Here is a 21,784-nt window from a genome sequence, read left to right on the forward strand (position 1 = left end):
ACATGTATGCAGTAAAAGATAAAGAATAATTTAATCTGTGTCAATGTGACCCAAAACAAATGTGTTTGTGGTATCCCTTGAATTGTCTCTGGGAAGTCAGGGAGGTCGTTCACCTTGACCCAAAGACAACACAAGGGATACCATAAACACATTTGTTTTCAGGCCTTCGGGTCTCCTTGACCCTGAGACAACTAAAGGGATACCGCAAACACATTAGTTTTAGTTTTAAAATGCACCCCTTGTACTTATCCCATAATGCACTGCAACTGATGTTCATTTTAAATGAGTTTAAACATTTATTTTTTAATTAATGTTCCAACCCTGTAACTGTGTTAATGTTTCAGAAGTTTTTATAAAAAGAAAGTCATGACTCATGTAATAAAACCTTTATATATTTTTAAAACAATGTTCTTCACTTCTTAACTTTCTCTTCACGGGCCACACTAAGAGTCTAAGAGTGTCATGTGACCACCAAACCACTTTACGGCAGTGGGTCAGTGACAGTGTTTTTAACAGTGAGATAAAATGAGAAACTGACTCAACACAAGTATTTAACTTGTTTATATAAACAAATACTTATGTGGTATGTGCTTAAGAGGTTCTAAGGCATTGCAGTTACAGTGTTCTGACACTAGGGGTTGAAAAAAGGTTTTCAAGCTAATGTATTGCAGCTCAAGTTCGTACCAAAATACAAGAAAGAGTAAATATTAATTGTGAATTTCAGTAAGAACGATAACTCACTGACAAAGATATTTCAATGGGAAAAGTAAGATTAGATCCAAACTGCAATTACAATTTTATTTCATTGGATTTCTAACTTTATTTTTACTAACTCAGTAGTATTAGCAATCAAACAAGTTGTTAAGGGTCAATCTTGATGTACTGGCTATTTATTGCTGATAGTACAGAGTTCTTTATATTTTTCTTCATGTGAAAATAATCTGCTTTGGAAGAGCTGTGGGCCTCTAATTGCCTTAATAAAGTTTATTAACATCATTAAAATAAAATGAATCGTTTATTTATTTCGTTACATTTTTAATTTTCAACAATATTTAAAAAAGTACTCGTCACCATCTTTATCTCATCTGAGATGAAAGGGTCCAAGAAAGGAATATTCTCATCGACACAACTGAAACTTTTATTCAAGTACAGCTGAAATCATCTTGACTTAAAGTCCAGTAGTACTTGCATCCTCGATGGTATCACACACATCATTACACCTTGAAAAGCGTTGAGGACGAAGAATAAATTAAAGGTGTTTGAGGACATGAGCCACAAACATGACTCTGTGGTCGGGCGAGTTCCAGGGAAACACAACCGGCTGACGTGGACATTCTGGCATCAGAACTGCTCCCTGATGGAGAGTCGGTGCTTCCTCTGTTCCCTCATCTTCTGGCCTCCTGCTGTTGTTGGCTCCGGCTCCTGCATCGTCTCCTCGGGCGGAGGTGAACTTCTACGCTCAGAAGCTCAGCTGCGACAGACCTGAGGAAACAAGAGCCGACCTCTGAACTCTGATGGATGACTGAATTACACACTCCACTCCAGAGGAGCTCACAGATATCGGTCATTGCGTCAACGGACACACTTTTACGGGATATTATGGAAAAAAATGTCCAAAGTGTCCCTCTGAGGCTCACACCTTTGTGTAGATCGTACAGCAATAACAATCTAAAGCTACACAACATGGTTCTCCTGATACTCAAGTTAGTCAACATGTAATACACACAACCTTTATCATTAGCATATAAATGTACATTTTCACCATCACATTTTTTTTCAATGATGCTGTATTGATCTTCACAGCAGTTTATTGACTTTATTTTTTTAAATACATTTTTAAGTTTATACATTTATTTATGTTTGGCTTTAAAACCATATTTTTTATGGTTAATATTTTAATAAATCATGTATAAAATAAAACAATTTATTTTATATTTACAATTAACATGCAAATATTCAAAGGAATTTTTTGTTTATTTTTGTGTTGCATTTGAACTTCCGGCCGCTAGATGGCAGCAGTCATTGCGCAGCAAAGGGAACAATGAAATCCCGCAAGATCTTGGCGATGACTTAGGACAAGAGGATACAGTTGGCTTTTAAAGCTGATGATGCAATGTCACTCGTCTAGACCGGGGGCTGGCAACCCGCGGCTCTTTAAGCCTGTGATGCGGCTCACTGAGGTTTTTGAAAATAAGTATTTGTATCAATGTGGTCATTTAATTCAAATGTTATTCGACTCCTGCACTCGTTCTATTATAACGCGTCACCATGATGAAGTGCTTGAAAGATTCATTCTCGTCTTGTTGAAAAGCAAGTGTTTACCTAGACTGAGTTTGTCCTTGGTGCCCCAGCAGATGCTGTAGTGCTGAAGCAGCTGCTGCAACAATTCTTTCTCGTCCAGAAACTCCAGCCGCTCGATTCTGTCGGGAAGAAAAACCAAAAGTTTTGTGATGCAAGTATAATGTTTGGGGTGAGTCACCTGTCCACGTCGTCCTTGGGGAGCATGCTGTAGACCGACATCATGTCTAGAGCGTCGGCTTGATCCCAGCCGCTCTTCAGAAACCTTTCCTTCTGCAAACACCAAGATCAAGTGAAGGTTTTGTCAGTGATGTTAAAGGAGCATGTGTTGGTGTGTCCATCAATGTCTACCTGGGTGTCCAGTGACTGACAGGCCTCCACACCAGCTAGCGTGCACTGACGGCGCTGCAGGTTTTCAATCATCACTTGACCAAATCTGTCGCTCATGTTCACCTGGAAGCCACAGGAAACATCATTTTTTAACTAACAATAATATATGTGTTTTGTTGAATCAAAAAAAATAGCTTCAATCAAATGATAAAAATACAAAATAACCTAAATTAATTCTATAAAATATAAAATTTAATGCAACAAATATATTTTAACTAAAAAGAAAATGCATTTAAACGTTTTTTGAATTGAAACAGTTTTCTTGAAGGTAAGTTACCTTTTTGGTGTTTTGGGCATATTAAGGATACGACATTTGTGTCTTAATTATTAAATCCTAAAAAGCTGACTCAATACAAAAAAAATGTTTTCAATAAAAAAAGCTTAAACAATAAAAAAGGTTATTTAATTAAAAAAACAAACCTTATTCAGCTTTTAAAAAGTTTTTTCAATCAGTTAAAGAAAACGTCAATCAAGGAAAAAAAAGTATAAAGATGAACCTCCACCAATAAAATAATAGTAACAATTGTATTGTTGAAAATATTATTTTTGGATTTAAAGTGATTTTTAAAGTTAAAAAAAAATATTTTAAAAGTGTTTACTAAATTTAAACAAAAGTTATTTTTCCGTTTTATTTAAGCAACTTTTTTTGGATTTAATAATTAGGACAAATCTACCTTGATATAAAATATAAATGCACATTTTAATGTGCTGTTACGATTACATAGAATTTTGAGTTAATACATATATTTCAGTGATATATTCAAGTTGACTTGAGAACCAAGACACAAGACACTTATGTATGAAACGTCACCTGCTCGTAGTTGACGAACATGGCGGTGTGAAAGGTCTCCGCCGCCCAGTGCACCAGACCGGAGGACTGGGTTGGACTCATGTAGACCAGCACACACTCGGACAAGAGCAACGTTGGCAACCTGGAGAAGGAAACAGTTTCTTCAGCATGCTTACTCTGCACGAGGCGTTAATGATGCAGTGACGTGAGATGGAACCGGGTTATGACCATTACGAACACGAGCGTTGCTCATCCTTCAACTTCCTATGACAGGAAGTCAAATCTCCTGACAGAAAACACGTACCAAATAGGAAGTCTTTTTAACATCCTTCTATAAAACCATGATGTGTCCTCTGGTACCACTAAAATCATCATTAAAATTCCTGCCTCTGTCCATCAAAGTTATTGCCTTTTGTTGTAGCAACACATTTACACCAACAGCACTCTTCGCCTGGCTCTAGTTTGAGCTCTGTTTTGGTCCTAAAATAATAGAAAGGTATTTCACTTTTCTTCCATTTATTCTCTTACGGGTACCAATAGTTACTGTATCAATAAATAACGTGTCAAACTCTGGTCCGCCAAGTTATTTTATGTTCCTTTTTAATGAGCCCTAACAACGCAAGTACTCTGATGGTAGTGTTTGAGGAATGAGGATTAACAGAGATAATTAGGATAGATTGTACTTTGTACCGTTTTATAAAGCTACACAAAATATCAGCAAGTTTTGAATCCATGTGTGGTTGAGTTTGACTGTCGAGTCCTTGGGGGAACAAATGAAGTGAAGAAAGACTTGATGAATTGATCACCCACACATGATGTCAAAAAATGTTGTTCTTTAAATTTAACGTCTGTCAGAAACACACATAACCAATGTCAGGCTTTTGGTGAGTTCATGCTGAGATATCTCTTCCTGCTCTCTTGTCTATTTCCTGCCAGCAAACAGAGGGAGGGACTTCATCAAGTTTGGTTATGTTCCGTTGAAGAAACGGCAACACAGTTATAGCTGCAAACAAAAGTTTTAAAAGCAAAAGAATAAATACTCTGGGTTCAGTTGAAACTTCTTCAGCTTTTCATCCAAATTGGCGACATCTCGAAGATCTGCTCCGATGATACAGTAGCGGTCGGAGTCAAGGCTGTGGGCATCTGTTCAGTCGAGAAAGACACTCTCAAACAAGGTTCAACAAACATCAGAGAACATGTCAAAGGTCGACGTACCAAGTAGTAAAGAGTCTGTCGAGTGTGTTTCGATGAGAGGTTTAGACAGCGGGGGTTTAGTCCTGGATTAAAGAAAAAAATGTGTTACTTCAGAAGTTAACAATTCAGCAGAAAAAACACTCCAATTTACCTGTACCACATTGTTACAAATAAAGTTAGTTGGTTCAGCATCAGCATTTATTTGTTTCTAACATCTTAAAGCATCATATAATGAGTTTTTCTATTACTTTATAATACTTTATATTACTGGTAGCAATATACATCCCTCTGGCTCCAATAACAACAGGAGCGAGGCGCTACAAGAACTCCACATCAGTGACCAGCAGATGCCTTCCTCATCCTGGCTGGGGATTTCAACCACACCAGCCCAAACAACGTGTTTCCACAACTCCACAAACACATCAACTTCCCAACACGAGGAAAATATATCCTGGACAATGTTTACTCCACACACAAAGGTTCCTACAAAGCTCGTCCCCTCCCCCGTCTTGGAGCCTTAGACCATTGGTTAAAGTCAACAAACCAGCCAAAAATTCACAAATTCGCGTGTGGCCTGAGGGGTCTAGAGGAGCACTCCAGGACTGCTTCTCCACCACAGACTGGAGCATGTTCAGAGCAGCAGCCACCTACAACGGTACGACAGACCTCACAGACTACACAGAGTTTGTTACCTCATACATGTGGAAGTGCATGGATGATGTCACAGTCACCATCTCCATTCAGGCCAACCAAAAGCCATGGCTGACAAGTGAAGTCTACAGGCTCTTGAGAGCTCGGAATGCAGCCTTCAAAGCTGCAGACAAGATGGTTCTGAGGACGGCCAGGGCTAACCAGTCACCTCCTGAGGACCAGGTGCTCGCGGTATCCCCAGAGAGTGTGAGGCGATGCCTCATACGCACGAACCCACGGAAATCCCAGGGTCCTGACAACATTCCTGGTCGTGTCCTGAGAGACTGTGCTGAGGAGGACCCCTTCCAGTTTGCATATCGATCTGATCGACTGATGATGCAATCTCTGCTGCCCTCCACTCAGCCCACACCCACCTGGAGACTAAAGACTTGTACGTCAGAATGCTGTTCATCGACTTCAGCTCAGCATTCCACACCATCACCCCCCAGCAGCTCATCCACAAACTGGACCAGTTGGGACTCAACACCTCCCTGTGCAACTGTGTTCTTCTTGACGGGGAGACCACAGAGAGTGCGGGTTGGCAGTAACACATCCAGCACCATTACACTGAACACAGGGCCCCCCCAAGGAAGTGTGCTGAGCCCCCTCCTCTTCACTCTGCTGACCCATGACTTCACTCCATAATCCAGCTCCAACCACTTCATCAAGTTTGCAATAGACACAACTGTGGTGGGTCTAATGAACAACAGCGATTAGATGGTCTACAGGTGTGAGGTCAACAGGCCGACCACGTGGTGCAAAGACAACAATGTCCACCTGAACGTGGAGAAGACTAAGGAGGTCATTGTGGACTTCAGGAGAGTGCACACCCAGCATCTATCACTAATCGACGGAGCTGCAGTGGAGACGGTGAGCAGCACCAAGTTCCTGGGTGTGCACATCTCTGAAGATCTGTCCTGAAGCCACAATACAGCATCACTGGCCAAATAAGCCCACCAGCGCCTGTACTTCCTCCGCAGACTGAGGAGAGCAAGAGCCCCAACCACCCATGATGCATCACCTTGTGGTAGGCGCCTGCAGCTGAGAGGATCATTGGTGTCTCTCTCCCCCCCTCCTGGACATTTATAACACCCGCATCACCAGTAAGGCAGTCAGGATGGCTGGTGACCCCACTATCCCATCCTACAGCCTCTTCCACCTGCTGCCGTCAGGGAGGAGACTGCGCAGGTATCAGGCCAGAACCAGCAGGTTAAAGGAGAGTTTCTTCCACAAGGCTGTCAGGAGACTCAACTCCCTCCCTGTCCTACCATCACTCTCGTCTCCGCTCATCCCAGCACATCTGCCTGAAACTGCACAACCTCTACCTTAACTTTGTTAATATTCTGTTAATAAGTTGATTATTTAAGTATTGTTGATTATTAATTTCATTTTTTTAATTTATTTATTTTTTTAAATTTCTTATTTAATGTCCTTTCAATTGTCTACTTCATGTTTTGCATCGTGGGTCTTGGAGGATTACAATTTCATCTATGCTGTATGTCTTGCATACATGTATATTCGACATTAAAAGAACTTGAACTTGAACTTCCTAACGGTGGTTTTAACGAGGGCTTCGTCGCCCTCTATTGGTCTACTCGTAAACTACACCCAGATTATTTATTTAGCTAAAAAGTAAGTATTAAGTAATTTTTATTTGTATAGCGCTTTTCCAGACCAGGGTCACAAAGCGCTTAAACAATCAAAACAATACTCAATAAAGCATACAGTCCAAAGAGCAAGATAAAACTGATAACACAACAGGAGTTCCAGAAAATCAAGGAAAAGCCTGAACAAATAGAAACGTCTTAAGATGTTTCTTAAAGGAGTCAGTAGATCATAAAACTCGGAGAGAAGAGGATTGTTCCAAAGCTTAGGAGCAACAGCCTGAAATGATTTCTCTCCCTGCATATTGTCATCACATCGCCTCAACAAATTATAATTTAATTCAAATTAGCTACCGATGTACTGAATTATTAGATAAGCAATTATGTTATAAATTAAATTAAATTAATAGCTTAGCAGCCACAAAGATCAAAAGAATCTAAAATGACTGCACAAATGTTACACATATATTAGCACATAATAGACTGATACAAGGAGTGCATTTAAAAGATAGATTGCTTTAAAATGTCCCATTATAAAAGTGACACTTTTGCTTTGTTTAATTTGTCTCAGCAACAGAAGCAATTTGAAAAGCTATGACGCTGCACTTATTTAATAATCTGATTTGATTATACTTTTGAACTAATGATTATTATAAAACAACAGCAATTTTATTTCAATATCAGTCACATTGATCTTGAGGTTCAAAATAATGGGTTGAATGTTTATATTCCTGCCGACGGTATAATAAAGGAAATTAATCAACCCTTTAACAATCAGATATCAGCAACATTTAGTAATAAAACAAGTTTCTTGGACGTACTTTATATTGTGTATTTTCCTTGCGACTATGGTCGGGAAGTCGACTTCAAAGAACTTCCTTGGCATGAGGTTTTCATCCTGAAATCAACATACAAAAGACGTGACCTACGCAGGGAGAGAAACTTCAACTCAAGACACCAAATATCAGCAACATACCTTAAGTCTCCAGAATGTAGTGTCCAGTCCAGCTCCTAGATTGATCACCTGACAGTTGCACTCTGTTTTCCTTAGAAACGCATCAAGAAGATGGTTGACACCTTGAACTCGGCCATAATATCCTGAGGCACAAGACAGAAAAATAAAATATAAGAAAGAAGAAATGGTGTTTATTTGCTTGAGACAGATTATCAAAGTATTAAACACATAACGATCAAATAGATTCAGAATTCAGAAATAGACATATCACAAGATAACCATGAGTACCCAATTATTGTTTTTCTTTCTGCATTTGTTTTTTTGATTTTGCACCTTTTGCATAAAACGTATGTAGATGTATGAATCAGATCGATTGCATAGTCCCTCTACTTCCACCTGTTTCGAAACTACAAGGAAATGTATAATGTGCAAACGTTATGGCTACATTTAAGGTCTTCTGTGTGGGTTTACCTCGATTTATTTCAGGTGCTTTCCTTTCTCCGACTGATCTCACAAAGTATTGGATATACGGATCCTTCCAGTAGCCTTTACTGGTAGCAAACCTTCAAAACAATGCATCAATTCAAAACAAAGTAATAGTTTAAAATCAACTTTATGAATCATTGACAGACAAGATGAGTTTAGTCTGGATTAAGAATAGATGCTGCTGCATACATTTGATTTAATGTTAATGCTTTACCTTTTACATACTGTTGCATCGTCACACGTCGCCCTCACTGCTTCGTCCGCAGTGTCTGTGTCCGTAAAAGGTTTTCTAGTTGCCATGATCCTCCCGAGAGAACTTAAATGTACCCTAAACCCAGAAACAAACACTAAATAGCATGATACTGTTGTGTGACACTTGTTAGCTGAGGATAGCTACTGCGACTAGCTGCTCTGCTCCTGCAATTCTGAATAAGAATATAAAACATCAAATGTCAAGTCTAAGGCATACGCGGATTGATTTATTTATTCTGTTAAAAAAAACAACCTTTGCGACTAAAATCGGATTATAAATGACATAAACATCTGAATATGCTATTTTCATCTAGACCGGAAGTAAAAACACAAGTATTTCCGGGTGAAGTGTCTCTTTATGAACTTTGTAGTTATCGTCGATACAAACTTATTCCACATTTTGACATCCCTTAGTGGAGCGAACAAAAAATATAATTAAACGAGTATTTTGAACTATGCTTGATTAATTAATTAATTAATTAATTAATTAAAATCACGTCTTTAATAATTATATGGAAATTTGTTTTTATATACTTTATTTTCATACACTTTCAAAATATATACAGTATGTGTGTCAATTAACGCCATTATATATCATTTTAATTTATATGATATTTTCTTCTTTTTTTAAAAATGAAATTAAATCGCATTAAAATAATTCACACATTGGTTCCTTGTTTGTAAACCTGATTAAACCAATTGAGAAAAATTCTAAACAATCCCACACAAAATATACAATCATTTTTAATTTACCCAATGTAGATATAAAGAATATACAAAATACAATACAATAAAATAAGATGCATATAATATAATTAAATAAAACAATTTACTCGTGCATTAAAAAATAAAATAGTTTAAGTAAAATGAATGACAATTTTTTTTTTTTTATTAGTTTTGATTAATTTATTATATTTATTTATTTAGAGTATTTAGTAAAAATATGTTTTTCTCACAAGGTTTTTACTAAGATTACACTTGGTATATTTGTAAAATACATAAATGAAATACCCATGAATGACTGAATAGAAAAAAAGAAAGAACTATAAGTTGTTTATTGATAAAGAATACGTGAAAAATGTCGGTCCATCCTTTAAAAATATATATTTTTAACAGTATCACTATTCATTTTATTATTATTGTTGACATGTCAATTTATAATACATAGTATATAGTAATTAAATGTAACGCATTAAGTGCACTCTATTACATGTTAATTTAACTATGTCTTTGACTTTATATGTGAAGTAAACATTCCTTTATTATCATGATCTGACGTGAGTTTATTTTCTTCTGCGCGCAAGTACGTTAAATGGCCAGCAGGTGGCAGTGCCATCCATCCGCAGCGAAACTTCCTGCTGTCTCTCCCCCCGCTGAGCTGCTTTGTCAGCGGGGAGAAGCAGCTCGTCACTCCGCTCTGGGAGAGAGCGACGCTCGGATTATCAGGCGCTCTATCACTTTAGCTCCACGGCTAGCGGGTCAACGGTGCAGCAGAGGGAGGAGATGAGAATCTTCCAGCGGCAGTGAAAGCTCGGCCCGGGACTTTAATGCTGGGACTCGCACCAAAGGACGAACTCTCCGGACCATGTCGTCACCCTCAGAGGAAAGTTTCCCCTGAAATGTTCACTTGGAGAACGGCTAGCTTGAGGAGCTAGCGAGGCTTCGAACTCTATTCCGTTTGGCGTCAGGAACCGATGCCTCTGGTCCGCTGTTCTCTGTCGCGGCGACGGTAGATCCAGGAGAAGGTCTGGAAAAAAGTTCATGACAAAGAAGCAACTTCGAGGACAAACTTGTGGGAAAGACTAGAGGATTCAAGATGAAGAAGCAGTTCAATCGGATGAAACAACTCGCCAACCAAACCGTCGGCAGGCAAGTAGAGAAGAACCCTTGAAGAAGCATCAGCTGTTGAAGTTTGGATACAAATGTTCCACGCAGTTAGGAACAGTCGGGATGATTCATTGAAAGAGAGAGTTTAGGTGTCAGACAGAAGCTGGATAATTCTGTCACACCATTCATTCTCCAGATAAAACAAATCCTCCTCTTTCTTTACATCCTCCTCTCTCGTCAAGTTTGACACATGAGGCACGTTTTTCAATAGAAAAGATAGTGTATAATTGTTATTATGGAAGTCAATATGAATTAAATCATAACAAAGTTTATGTTAACAGTTAGAAGAGAAGTTACATTTTCTTTTAAACAGGCAGAAAGTTCAAGTAGAACCAGACTTCGTTGAATTGGCCAAGGATGTTGTGTTATTTATAATGGACAAGTTATTCTGGGGGTTATTCCCCAAATAGAATACTAAGCCAAGTTCACTTTTTAAGTGAAATCATAATTGTTACATTTGGGTTCGAAAGTAAGATTATTCTGTTTAGTCAGACGTTTGGGTCCCTTTAGATGTTGCTAGATGAAGCTTTCAGGGGCAGAAACAACATGGGCTTCAAACAGAATTCCTGTGTTGTGTTTACAACACCAGCAGTACAAGTTTCCGGATTCTGATTGTGAAATCCGTAGATAATAAAATGGATTAATACTTGTCAAAACAATTGTCAACAGAATAACAGTATAACAATGAACAATTTATGTTACAATTTTAGATGTTGTTTTAATAGATTGTTTGAAAGTTTATTTAATAGTGATATCCTTTTGTGCAACGCTTTGAATAGTTTGTGTAGTCTAGGACTGAGGTTTTAAACTAAGTCTGGAACAAAATATATATGTATCTGGAAGTCGGATTCTGTTTTTGATATTGTCATTCCATTCTTTGAGGCTCATTTTTATCTTGTTCTGCTTCACCAAACACATTCCTTACCTTAGACATCTGTCTTACACTTGACATCCTCTGTCTATGATCTTATCTTAAACACTGATGTCTTTATAGGTCGTAATGATATCAACATGAACATTAATCTGCTTTGTTTTTGAGACAACTGTACTCGCAAACATGTTTCCTGTACAACAGGAACATAGCATTTGGGCTCAAGTTAAAGTATGTTATACTTTGCTTACACATAGTTGTTTATAAAGAAATTGAGTTCCAATATGTGACTTAAGTTGTGAACCCGAGAAAACTATCATTAATTGATGGTTATTTTAAACAGGGCAATTAAAACCGTCAGTTATTATAATCTGTTCAAGCACCACAGTAACTCGAATCAGCAAAAGGCTGAGTCGGCAAAATAAAGAAAAGAAAGCAAGTGCAGATGTATATCAATGAGCAAGGGTTTGTTAAAATAGTCCTTGTGTTATAAAACAATTACTCTTTAATATTTAAAACTTATGTTTTTGTTGTACCGTTAAGTCTTTTGTTTTTAAGTAATAAAAAAATTAATGTATTCTTTGAAATGTATCCTACACTATGTAGTAGTATCTAGTACGGCACTATGTTTTCATACTGAAAATATGATCCTGGACAAACAAGGTAGCAGGAATTCTCATAATTTCCTCTGAGCAGTGAAGTGGCAGTAAAGTGGTGTTGGAGAACACAATGCTGAAAACAGATGTGTGTGTGTGTGTGTGTGTGTGCATGTGCGTGTGCGTGTGCGTGTGCGTGTGCGTGTGCGTGTGTGTGTGTGTGTGTGTGTGTGTGTGTGTGCGTGTGCGTGTGCGTGTGTGGAAGACGGAGCAGAGTTCCGTCTGCTCTCACAGGAAGACACTTGTAAATGAGTGACACTTCTGTATTTGGATCAGCGTCAACACGCCTCATCCATTTCACATCTGCTGATGCATCTGAATGTTGTGAGCGGGAGGATTTCTCGCGCTGCCCTCTGGGTTCCTGTGATTGTGCGAAGGCAGAACGCCGTGTCCGAGCGAGCGGCGGTGTGAGGAAGTCGCCCCTTTTCTTCTCCTGCAAACAGGAAACTTCCTTCCACAGACCAGCGGCGGCTCTCTAGAGAAGTGGAGGGTGAGATTGATGTGCGGGGTGAAGGATCTAAGTGGATTCAAAACAGCAAATGATTCATGATGGGAGGGAAAGTTTGTCTTGAACAAGCCAAATTATACTGCGTCAATGAGGATGAGGAGTTCAGGGCCAAAGTGTCTCTAACTTGAAGTACGAGTCTGATTGGGTTATTATCTCAGTGTTTCTCCTTCATCCATTTAACTAAAGACTATTCAACAGACCTGAGCTAAGTTCTGCCTGGGGGCCAAATGTGGCTCTTTGACTCTATTTACATGGCCCTCACGAAGTTAAGGAAAACTCATTAAACAGGTCATGTAGAAAAAAACAGTTTAATTTTGTATTTTAATTTATCGGTACTTATTCAACTCTTAATATGACATCAGGATTTTTTGAGAGAGCCCATCAAAAAGAATAGGGTGATTACAAAAAATATAAGTTTTTATTTTGATCATTGATGATTAGTTTATTAACACATGGTTAAAAAAGCCAGCATTAGTCAGAAGGCTAGTGTTCATCCGTAACCATGATGTAAAAAAGGCAATAAAATAACATTTAAAAAATAAGAAAAGAAAAGAAGGAGAGGGAGAGAAAAAAGCACACAATACTTGTACAATATATTACAAAATACATATGCAAACACTTACTATACAATTAAGAAAAAGAAACATTGCACTTTTTTTTTAGTATTTCCATTTTATTTAGGCTTTATGTCTATATCAGAACAATTTTTGTATGAAATGTGGCCCCTGCCCAAATTTAATTGAACACCTTATTGATAATGTTGGTTCATTAGCTTGGTTTATACCAGAGATGTCAAATCAATCATCACTCTTGGTTGGCGGATAAGTACATTTTATATTAACCAAACTGTCTTTAACAGGGACTGTCTAATCTCCATCAGATCTCTATAACCTCAGTTAAATTGCTATTGTAAGTCTCTCTGTAATCCATCATCTCTGTCCCTGATCTTATTGTTAACACTGGCATCTTTAGCTCAGGATATCAACATGGACATTTATCTACTTTGATTTGAAGCAAACCATCCAGTGGGCCAAATACAATTATTTGGTTCTCAGAATCTGGCCTTCAGTTGAACAAACAAGTCACTTTTCTACTTTTACTTTTGCCTGAACTTCCAGCAACAAGAGAAAATAGGTTGCAAATCCTGCAGCTCACAAAGTCACCAGGCTGGATAGCCTTTGAATTGTCCTGGAAGGATGATCATCATGAAGTCTCATGTTATTGTCATCACTCTTTTGTCACATAAAGGTCGACGCCTCAGCCTCACAGGTTAGAGAGTCTTGTTTCTGAGTGAGAGGAACACCCTTTTTTTCAGAAATGGGGTCATTCTCATGCACTGTACTGTTGTCAAAACAAAAGTATTCTAATTTTGGATTATCATATCCAGTTTCAACTGTTCCCTTGATGTGTTTCCAAAGTGGTTGTTTTGATCACATGATCAAAGCTGGTAGTGAACGAGAGGGAATCTCAACAAATGAGCTGTGAGCGAGAAGATGAGTGACCTTCAACAGTGCACACTCTAGAAGACGAGCCACTAAGGTTATCTGATGACAAAGTCAAGAGCTTCTGTGTTTTTCTGATGATGAAGTCATCTCTGCTGATTGACAGGAAATCCATGGTAATGACTTTAAGTGGCTCCAGAGATAAAAACAGGAAGAAGAGCTCCAAAAGAATCTCATCTTTCCTTCTCGACCAGGTTGTTTTGGGTAGTTTTTTTTTTTTAATGGCTCCATGTTGGAATACTTAAGCCGTACAAACCCTGGAGTTTGATCTGCAGATCAGTTTTATAGACATGTTTAGACGACACAAAAGCAACATCTGAACAAATCAGTCAAATGTATCTGGATTATAAATGCATAGACTGAAATGATGATTTTAATCCGACTGACGGGCTGTTATGTAATCCCCCAGGAGAGTCCCAGTGGTTGTGCTGCAAAAGAGACTTCTCACTGGGAATACTCCTAATGTCACGGTTGAATAACTAAGGAGGCGTTTCCTGGGTGTCACCGGAGCTGTGACCTGAACAACGATGAGCAGCGTCAACCGTTTAGAGTGTCCTGAAAACAAAACCATTTGTTTATAAAATATTTATAATGTTCGTATATTCGGTAGTAGTGGTGTAGTTCTCTTGGTCTGGTCATGTTCCAGGCATTCTCTTGTCTAGGTAGGGGTGGGAAATATGAAAAATAAATGACCTGAGCTAAATATTTCGCACTGGATCGTGAGTTTAGTGCAAACTTTGATACATGCTCGGCTCTAACGCCGTACCCAGGTTCCTCTTGCCGGTGCACGACCGGCTTAGTTTGCTTCCGATCTGCGGCCCAGTTCAGCGGTTCCCATTAGCAGGCCAGTTAGGCTGAGTCACTGCTCTCCAAGTATCCATTACCCTCAGCCTTAATCTGCCAACTGTTGCTGACCGAAGACTGGGATCTTTGCTGCTCCTCCGCCTGCTGATCGTGTGGAGTGGCTCCAACAGACGCTCTTTTGTGCGGTATTCTCTTACCCCACTTCCACTTTGATAGTAGATAGATCGCCATGGCTACCCACCCTTGCATGTGTCGAGGAGTCACATGCAAGCGCCGCACTGACACGGTTCCTCTGAAGGCAGACGCCTGGCTTAGGTGCGACGGGGGGGTCAAAGATTCAACGGAGGTCAGCTGATGCCGGCAAAACAATTGTTGGTTTGTTTTGTTTGTCCTGACCAGGCCTTCTGTCCTCCTAGATTTTCCCGAGTGGGCGATGTTTAAAATTAGAACGCTGTTGCTTCTGTCAAAGCAGCTTTTATTTTTTGACTATAAATGTCACAACCACATATCACTTGACAAAAGGCAGAAGGTCTCTGGTCAACCTCTGTCTGTTTAGTGTTTTGTTTTAGCTAAAGTGGTACAGAGGTCTGTATTAGCGGTTTTGGATAGGTAGGTACTTGTATTTTGGGAAAACAATCCTGTTGTATATGTGTATATAATTATGTGTGTGTGTGATATATATATATATATATATATATGTATATATATATATATATATATATGTATATATATATATATTAGATATGTGGTATTGTCTGAGGACTTGACTCTGGTGTTGCCGAATTTACAAACCACATGACTCTTGACGAAGTCGTAAGCGCTTTAACCCTTGTGTTATCTCAGGTCACCTTGACCCGGAGGCAACACGAGGGGTACCACAAACACATTTGTTTTCGGGCCTTAGTGTCACCTTGAACCTGAGATAACGCAAGGGTTTTTTATTTTTAAAAGCTGCTGGAGTCGACTGTATCCTCTCGTCCTCAGTCTTTAGGATTTCATTGTTCCTGTAGCTGGAGAGGATGTAATGACTGCTGCATCTAGTCTAGAATCATGTTTAAGTACTAATGGACCCACAAGTGGTTCAGGTTTAATTCTATTTTATGAATTAGATGTTATTAACAAGGAGAAGTCATTTTGATATACTTGATGCTACTTTAAATTGTTATCGAATCTTAAAAAGCTGTCTTGCATTTAGTAAACTTTTGTACAATAGGTAAGTAAATAGTAAATAAATAATGGAATTGGAACACATTATGTGACAGTTAAATTGTTCCTGTGTGATTTTTTTTTTTAAGGCATACTAATATTTTTATTTAGTTTACCGCTGGTGTTTTGGCATTATGCTAGTTGGTTATAAAAAAAATATGTCTTTGTGCTTTGTTTTAAGGTCCAGAGTGTTTTTTAAAGTAGAGCTCTGAAGCAAGATAGTGGAAAAAGAGAAGGAACACAGGAATTTTTTTAAGATCTGAAAGATCTTAAAAGTGAAAACATTTTTAGTTTATAGCACCTTTTTATGTGTAAATAAAACCAATGCATCATTGTGTACAATAAATAATTAATTTCAGTCATGTTGACGTATTATGAAGTCATGCAAACATCAGCTGCCACATCAGAACGATGCAAACATCTGCTCTACAACACGACCATTTGTTCTTTATGAGGAGCTTTTTTTATTTTTTCGTTCGTCAAGCCCGCGTGTTTCCCACCAGCACGATCATGGCTGCTCTCCAGACAAAATCTTTCCACTCATCACCAGTTCCTTGCTGCTCGGAGGAGCTGGTTAAACCCCCCCAAAAACCCTCTTTATTTGTGTTTTCTCCTTCAAACCCCCAAACTATCATCCCCTCTCTGTCAGTGGTGCTGTCTGCCTGAATGTTGTAATTGAGAGCAGATGGCTCAGCGGAGGTTACTGGAGTTCACACACATGCAGACACGCAGCTGACTGATGTGGCTCAGCAAATCAAAGCTTTATTTTGGTGTTTAAGCTACCGCACGAGTCACAACTGTGACTGTTGTCCCGAACAATAAGAGTGGATGCAGAGGCGTCGACCGAACCCGTAATGACGACTTAATCAACTACAGCTTGGTTATTATATCATTGTGATCCTGTTAGCTGATCTGTTCTCACACTGGTTATGATTGAGACCATGTTTTCACGGCATATTCTCAGGCTGGAGAAAACATGTGTCACACAACTAGATATGAAAGTCTGTCTATGTTTACATATGTGGATGAAAACTATTCCTCCTTGATTCTAAATTATTAAATACCCTTGTTTCTTAGTGTTCACATAGACTTTGGCTCAGTGCTTTATGTCATTTTGAGAAACAGTTGGAGTGCAGGAATGATCCTCCCATGATGCAACACTAACGGACTCAGGGACTCATTCATTCCTCGTGATATTAGGCTGTTTAAATCTGAGTTTGGGGGCAGGTGTGGTGTGAAAGATGATATTCCATGTTTATCTCTGTATCCTTTTTCTTTGATCTATGTTCTTTATCTTTAGATTGAGATTGTGTCATCTTGCATTTTCTTCTTATTGCACTTTGTTCTTGTTTTATAATTCTATTGTCAGTGTTGATGTGTGCTGGATAAACAAAACAATTCCCGAAAGAGACCTCCAGAGGGATCAATAAAGTCTATTAAATCAAATTTAATCTAATCTAATTGTAAATAAGAATTGTGAAGATTGTAATATATTTACTCTCTTTTCGCGATATTTTCATTTTCAGGATAGCACTGTATGTTTATTTTCTTAATGTTACGCATGTAACAGCATTATGTGTTTGCTATGCTATAGTTTTTTATAGTATTTAAAGAAACTCAATATATTGTTGCTCCTACAGTATCACAATATATTGTAACACTTCCCATGATGTATCATAGGTATCAAATTGCAGATTGAATATGCATCATATATGGTATATATTAAATCAAAATAGAACCTGTTTTAATTTTAATGGGGGTCTTTTGTCACCCTTTGGAACCCCTTACAATTAACAAAATAAAATTCAGGAAAATCTCCTACCTTTTACATAATACATATGGTTTAACCTTCATAGAAATTGGAGATATTTGAGTTTTCACAAAAGTTTCCCTTCCCCTTTTGCCCCGTTGACCTTATAGAGTTGTTCTTCCCCACTAAAACCTGAGATATCAATTTTCAAGCTATTTTGTAATGCAGTTTGTGAGTCTATAAGACATTAAGATCATGCAGACAAAAACAAACGCAGACAAACCTACCTTTTAATAAATATAGCTATTTGGCTCTAGGTTGCAGCTCCTTTTGGCAGCGTCTGCAGCCTTATGTGAAGGTGTTGATAAGAAGCGAGAGCTGGGCTCAACTTTCCCAACCTTCCGTCTTTAAATGAATATAATCTGGCTGACCTCTTCATGCTTAACTATTAGTTTACTAATAATAGGCTCAAGTAGAGGTCGCGGTGTGAGACGCAGCAAACCTCGCGAACTCCAGGCATTTACTGTTTGGATAGACCTGAGAGTAGTTTAGCTGTGATGAAGAGATTACTCTCACTCTTGAAGCTTTTTTTCCCCCAAGATTTTGATTTTTTTTAATATATCTATATATATGATAATTCTACTACCTTTCTTTTTTTAATTCAAAGCAAGAAGCAGTATGATTGTTTTTCAAAAAGGGTGTTAAACTGAAAAGTTGATGATTATGCTTTTGGGTAACCCTTTTTTGACAAGACTAGTCAATGTTAAGATCATGTCTGTACCGCCACTTTAAATAACAAAAGGACATTCTTAATAATTAAAAAAATATTATAACAGAGGTTAAAAGGGCCATTAATAAGCTTGAGAAAGAATAACAATTACTTCACATCTGAATAAAGACAGTAATTAAACAGATTCTTCTTATTAGAAACTTAAGATGTTGTTTGTAAATGCAATGTACTCATGAAAGGTTCTTTAGGTCATTTTTTCTAATAATTCTTTAAGAGTAACAAGTCTTTAATCTCGCCGTGTTTTCTTGGTCAAGAGTTCAATCTTCTAATTTCATGTCTTGAGATAACTTTTTAAATCCTTAATTATACTGGAGTCACAAAGAATGGAGGTTATAGAAAAGAAAACGGAAGGCATACTTTGGTGCAATACCAAAGTTTATTTTAAAAAAGGAACATTGTGATGTATGTTGAGGAAACTTGCTTTTTCCCCCCATTATTTTTCATTTAAAAAAATCCCTAAATTCCCCTTAAGTCAGACAATTGCACAAGAGGAATAGTTTTAGTAAGCATGACAACCCTTGTGTCCTCATGTCATGTTCATTTAATAAACTCTGGAAAAGCACAGAAGTCCAAAAATAAACCATTTTAATCATTCTGTCTTTATAAGCAGACATTTCCAAAACGTATTGAGCTTGATCTTGATTCCTCATGCCATGAGTTGTGAGGGCGAAGTGATGTTGTGAACAAGCCTGGCAGCTAATGTTGTTGTCAAACCTTTCTTGAGGTTGAACTGGAATAGCATCCGCTGCAGCGTTCATTCTGACTGAGTCATCAACATGCTGCCAGAGGCTCGGACCAAAGGAACCCTCTCTAGAAGCATTCCCATGATTGTCCAGGTCGCGGTTCAGTGTTTTCCACTCTGACAAACCAGTCCTGCTGCAGTTTTGTCTGACACATAGTTTCCCTGTAAAAGCACTGATTCCACCTGTCGCATTTGTTGTCATGGCTAATCTCTGTTGTTCTTTTCACCCACAGAGCGGAGAAAACCGAGGTCCTCAGCGATGATCTACTGCAGGTGAATCATTAATCCCACTCTGCTGTACTGAAGCCTGGGTTTACTTTAGTGACGGAGAGACTAGCAGCTGAAAAACAAAAATATCAATTAAAAAATGGAGTTTTAATGAAATAATTGTTGGTTTCAGAAACGTGTCATTTGTAGTAGAACCACAAAAAGAAGCAAGGATTACATGGAAGAAAGTGGTATTGAATTCGATAAATACATATTTATATAAGCCGTGACAACTACATTTAAAAACAAACTGTAAATACACAGGAAGATCTTTGCAGGATAAAAAACGCAGCATACCAAAACAGTCAATGTAAAGTTTGCACTTATCTGCTTTTATATAATTTCATGGTTTCATGAGTTTTTGTCATCTTTTTGTGCCAGTTCTTTACGCTCCTTCATTGATGTCAAGCTTGCATGCAGGACTTCTATTGCCTTTTACAACCAGGAAAAAACTCTTGTGGGCAAGGTCAAGGTCGTTTATTGTCATTTCTCCAATATGTTTAATGCATACAATGGACTGAAATAACTACTATAACTACTGTACTCAAAAGTGCTAGAAAAATCCTGCATAAAGTTCCATTAATCTTTTCTTGTTTTTTTTATTTAGAATACCTTTAAACTGTGTATATTATGGGCCAAAAAAAGAATCATTCATACACACACTCACATCTACGCACAATTTATGGTTTTTCCATCGATCCCTTGGATCAATATTACGTTTGTTGATGTCTAAGTGCTGGACTCAAAAAGCTTAGTCATCTTTGAGGTACTTGAATTAGAGTCAATGCATTTGGACATTATGATTGTTGTGGAAGAAACTCAAGAAGAACTTGATTAACTTACAACATTAAAAATGGAGTAACACATGAAACATTGAGAAAGAAGCTGGACAAACGAAGCCTGAGAAGTCTTCCAGATAAAGATGGAGGGCAAAATGGAAGCACATGTTCGGAATATAAACAGAATCAGGAGATTTCTATTGACTCGATCTCTCATCTTCTAATCTCTTCTGCCGACTCGTGTCTCCAACACGTTCACAAGAGAACATTCAGGCAGCTTTGCAAAAAGATTTCTACTATGAAGACAGTCTTTGTGAGGGCCTGGGTGGTGACTTGGATGTCAAAGACACTCACTCTAGTTCTTGTGAGAAACTTCTTCCTTCATTCTTATCCACACCCTCTTTTGTAGTCGCTGCAGTGACGACTTAGACCGCATTCACTCAGGGAATCTTGTTTATTTTCATTAGTTTCAAGTCACCAAAAGATGGAGAATAAGACTTGCAGATTCTGATATACACGAAACCAGACTGAAACGCAACAGGAACTTCAGTGCTTCATTTCTTTTAAAGATTTTATTCCATCTAGTACTTTAACTCGATTTCAGTAAAAAAAAAAAGTTCAATCGTACACATTATTATACACATGTTGACAATTAAATATTAAAATTTCAACTATGATCAACAAAAGTATGAACTGAAATAAAATCTTTTTTCAATTTTCCATTTGTAATCAAACATTTACTTAAATCAACATTTTGTTTTACTTTATTCAAACAAGTTTAATTTTTAATCAAACCATTTGTAACCAAAAGTTTCCAACTGTATTAAATCAATTTACATCTGCTATTAAAGCATTCACAACTTTATTCAAACATTTTTTTAAACTTTATTCAAACAATTCTTTAGCTGTAATTAAACAATTTAACAACCTGTATTAAACAACGAAAAGTTACTTCTTATTAGTGAATTTGCTTATTAATGATTGATGTTACAGAATGCTGTCTTTATCTTATGTCCTTTGATTGTTACTTGCATCGTCCATTTGGCCTTTATTTTAAAATGTATACATATAATGCAATCAAGTTGTTTTAAAGAAGAGTACTATTAAATATTAATACATGGTGCTTCTTTTCTGGCCCTGTATTATTGATTAATCCTTCACCTGAACTAGAAAAAAAATGTGCTGACTCTGCAACATGTAACAAGTCTGAAGGCAACATTGTGCGAGGAAGTTGAACACCGAGTCTCTTCGAGATATTCCAAACACCACAATGTTGTTCTTCAAACATGGTCTTCAAACACATATAAATGGGGTAAATTTGAATGAACATAAAGCTTTGCATGTAAGAGTCGTCCTCATGTTT

At 37.8% G+C, this 21,784-nt stretch overlaps 2 protein-coding genes across 5 annotated transcripts in view; one reads left to right on the forward strand and one right to left on the reverse strand.

Annotated features, from left to right (window-relative positions):
• Nucleotides 1–1,120: 1,120 nt before the first annotated feature.
• On the reverse strand, nt 1,121–8,969 carry lcmt1 (leucine carboxyl methyltransferase 1). The gene is made up of 11 exons (XM_087783051.1): nt 8,622–8,969; nt 8,393–8,484; nt 7,943–8,064; nt 7,788–7,864; nt 4,694–4,755; nt 4,519–4,621; nt 3,500–3,620; nt 2,650–2,751; nt 2,480–2,571; nt 2,323–2,420; nt 1,121–1,482 (listed from the first exon to the last, which is right to left on the reverse strand). The coding sequence occupies exons 1-11, from the start codon at nt 8,705–8,707 to the stop codon at nt 1,460–1,462; spliced, it is 978 nt and encodes a 325-aa protein (XP_087639177.1). The 5' UTR covers nt 8,708–8,969; the 3' UTR covers nt 1,121–1,459.
• A 1,073-nt stretch (nt 8,970–10,042) lies between these two features.
• arhgap17a (Rho GTPase activating protein 17a) overlaps nt 10,043–21,784 on the forward strand; it is a 32,831-nt gene continuing 21,089 nt past the window's right edge. For all 4 annotated transcript variants that reach the window (XM_087784998.1, XM_087784999.1, XM_087785000.1 and 1 more), the window contains exons 1-2: nt 10,043–10,528; nt 19,609–19,648. In XM_087784998.1, coding sequence (XP_087641124.1) covers nt 10,476–10,528; nt 19,609–19,648 — 93 coding nt within the window. In that variant the 5' untranslated portion in view covers nt 10,043–10,475. The remainder of the gene's footprint in view (nt 10,529–19,608; nt 19,649–21,784) is intronic.

This window comes from Callionymus lyra, chromosome 2 (assembly GCF_982586985.1).
Source record: "Callionymus lyra chromosome 2, fCalLyr1.hap1.1, whole genome shotgun sequence".
Lineage (NCBI taxonomy): Eukaryota > Metazoa > Chordata > Actinopteri > Syngnathiformes > Callionymidae > Callionymus > Callionymus lyra.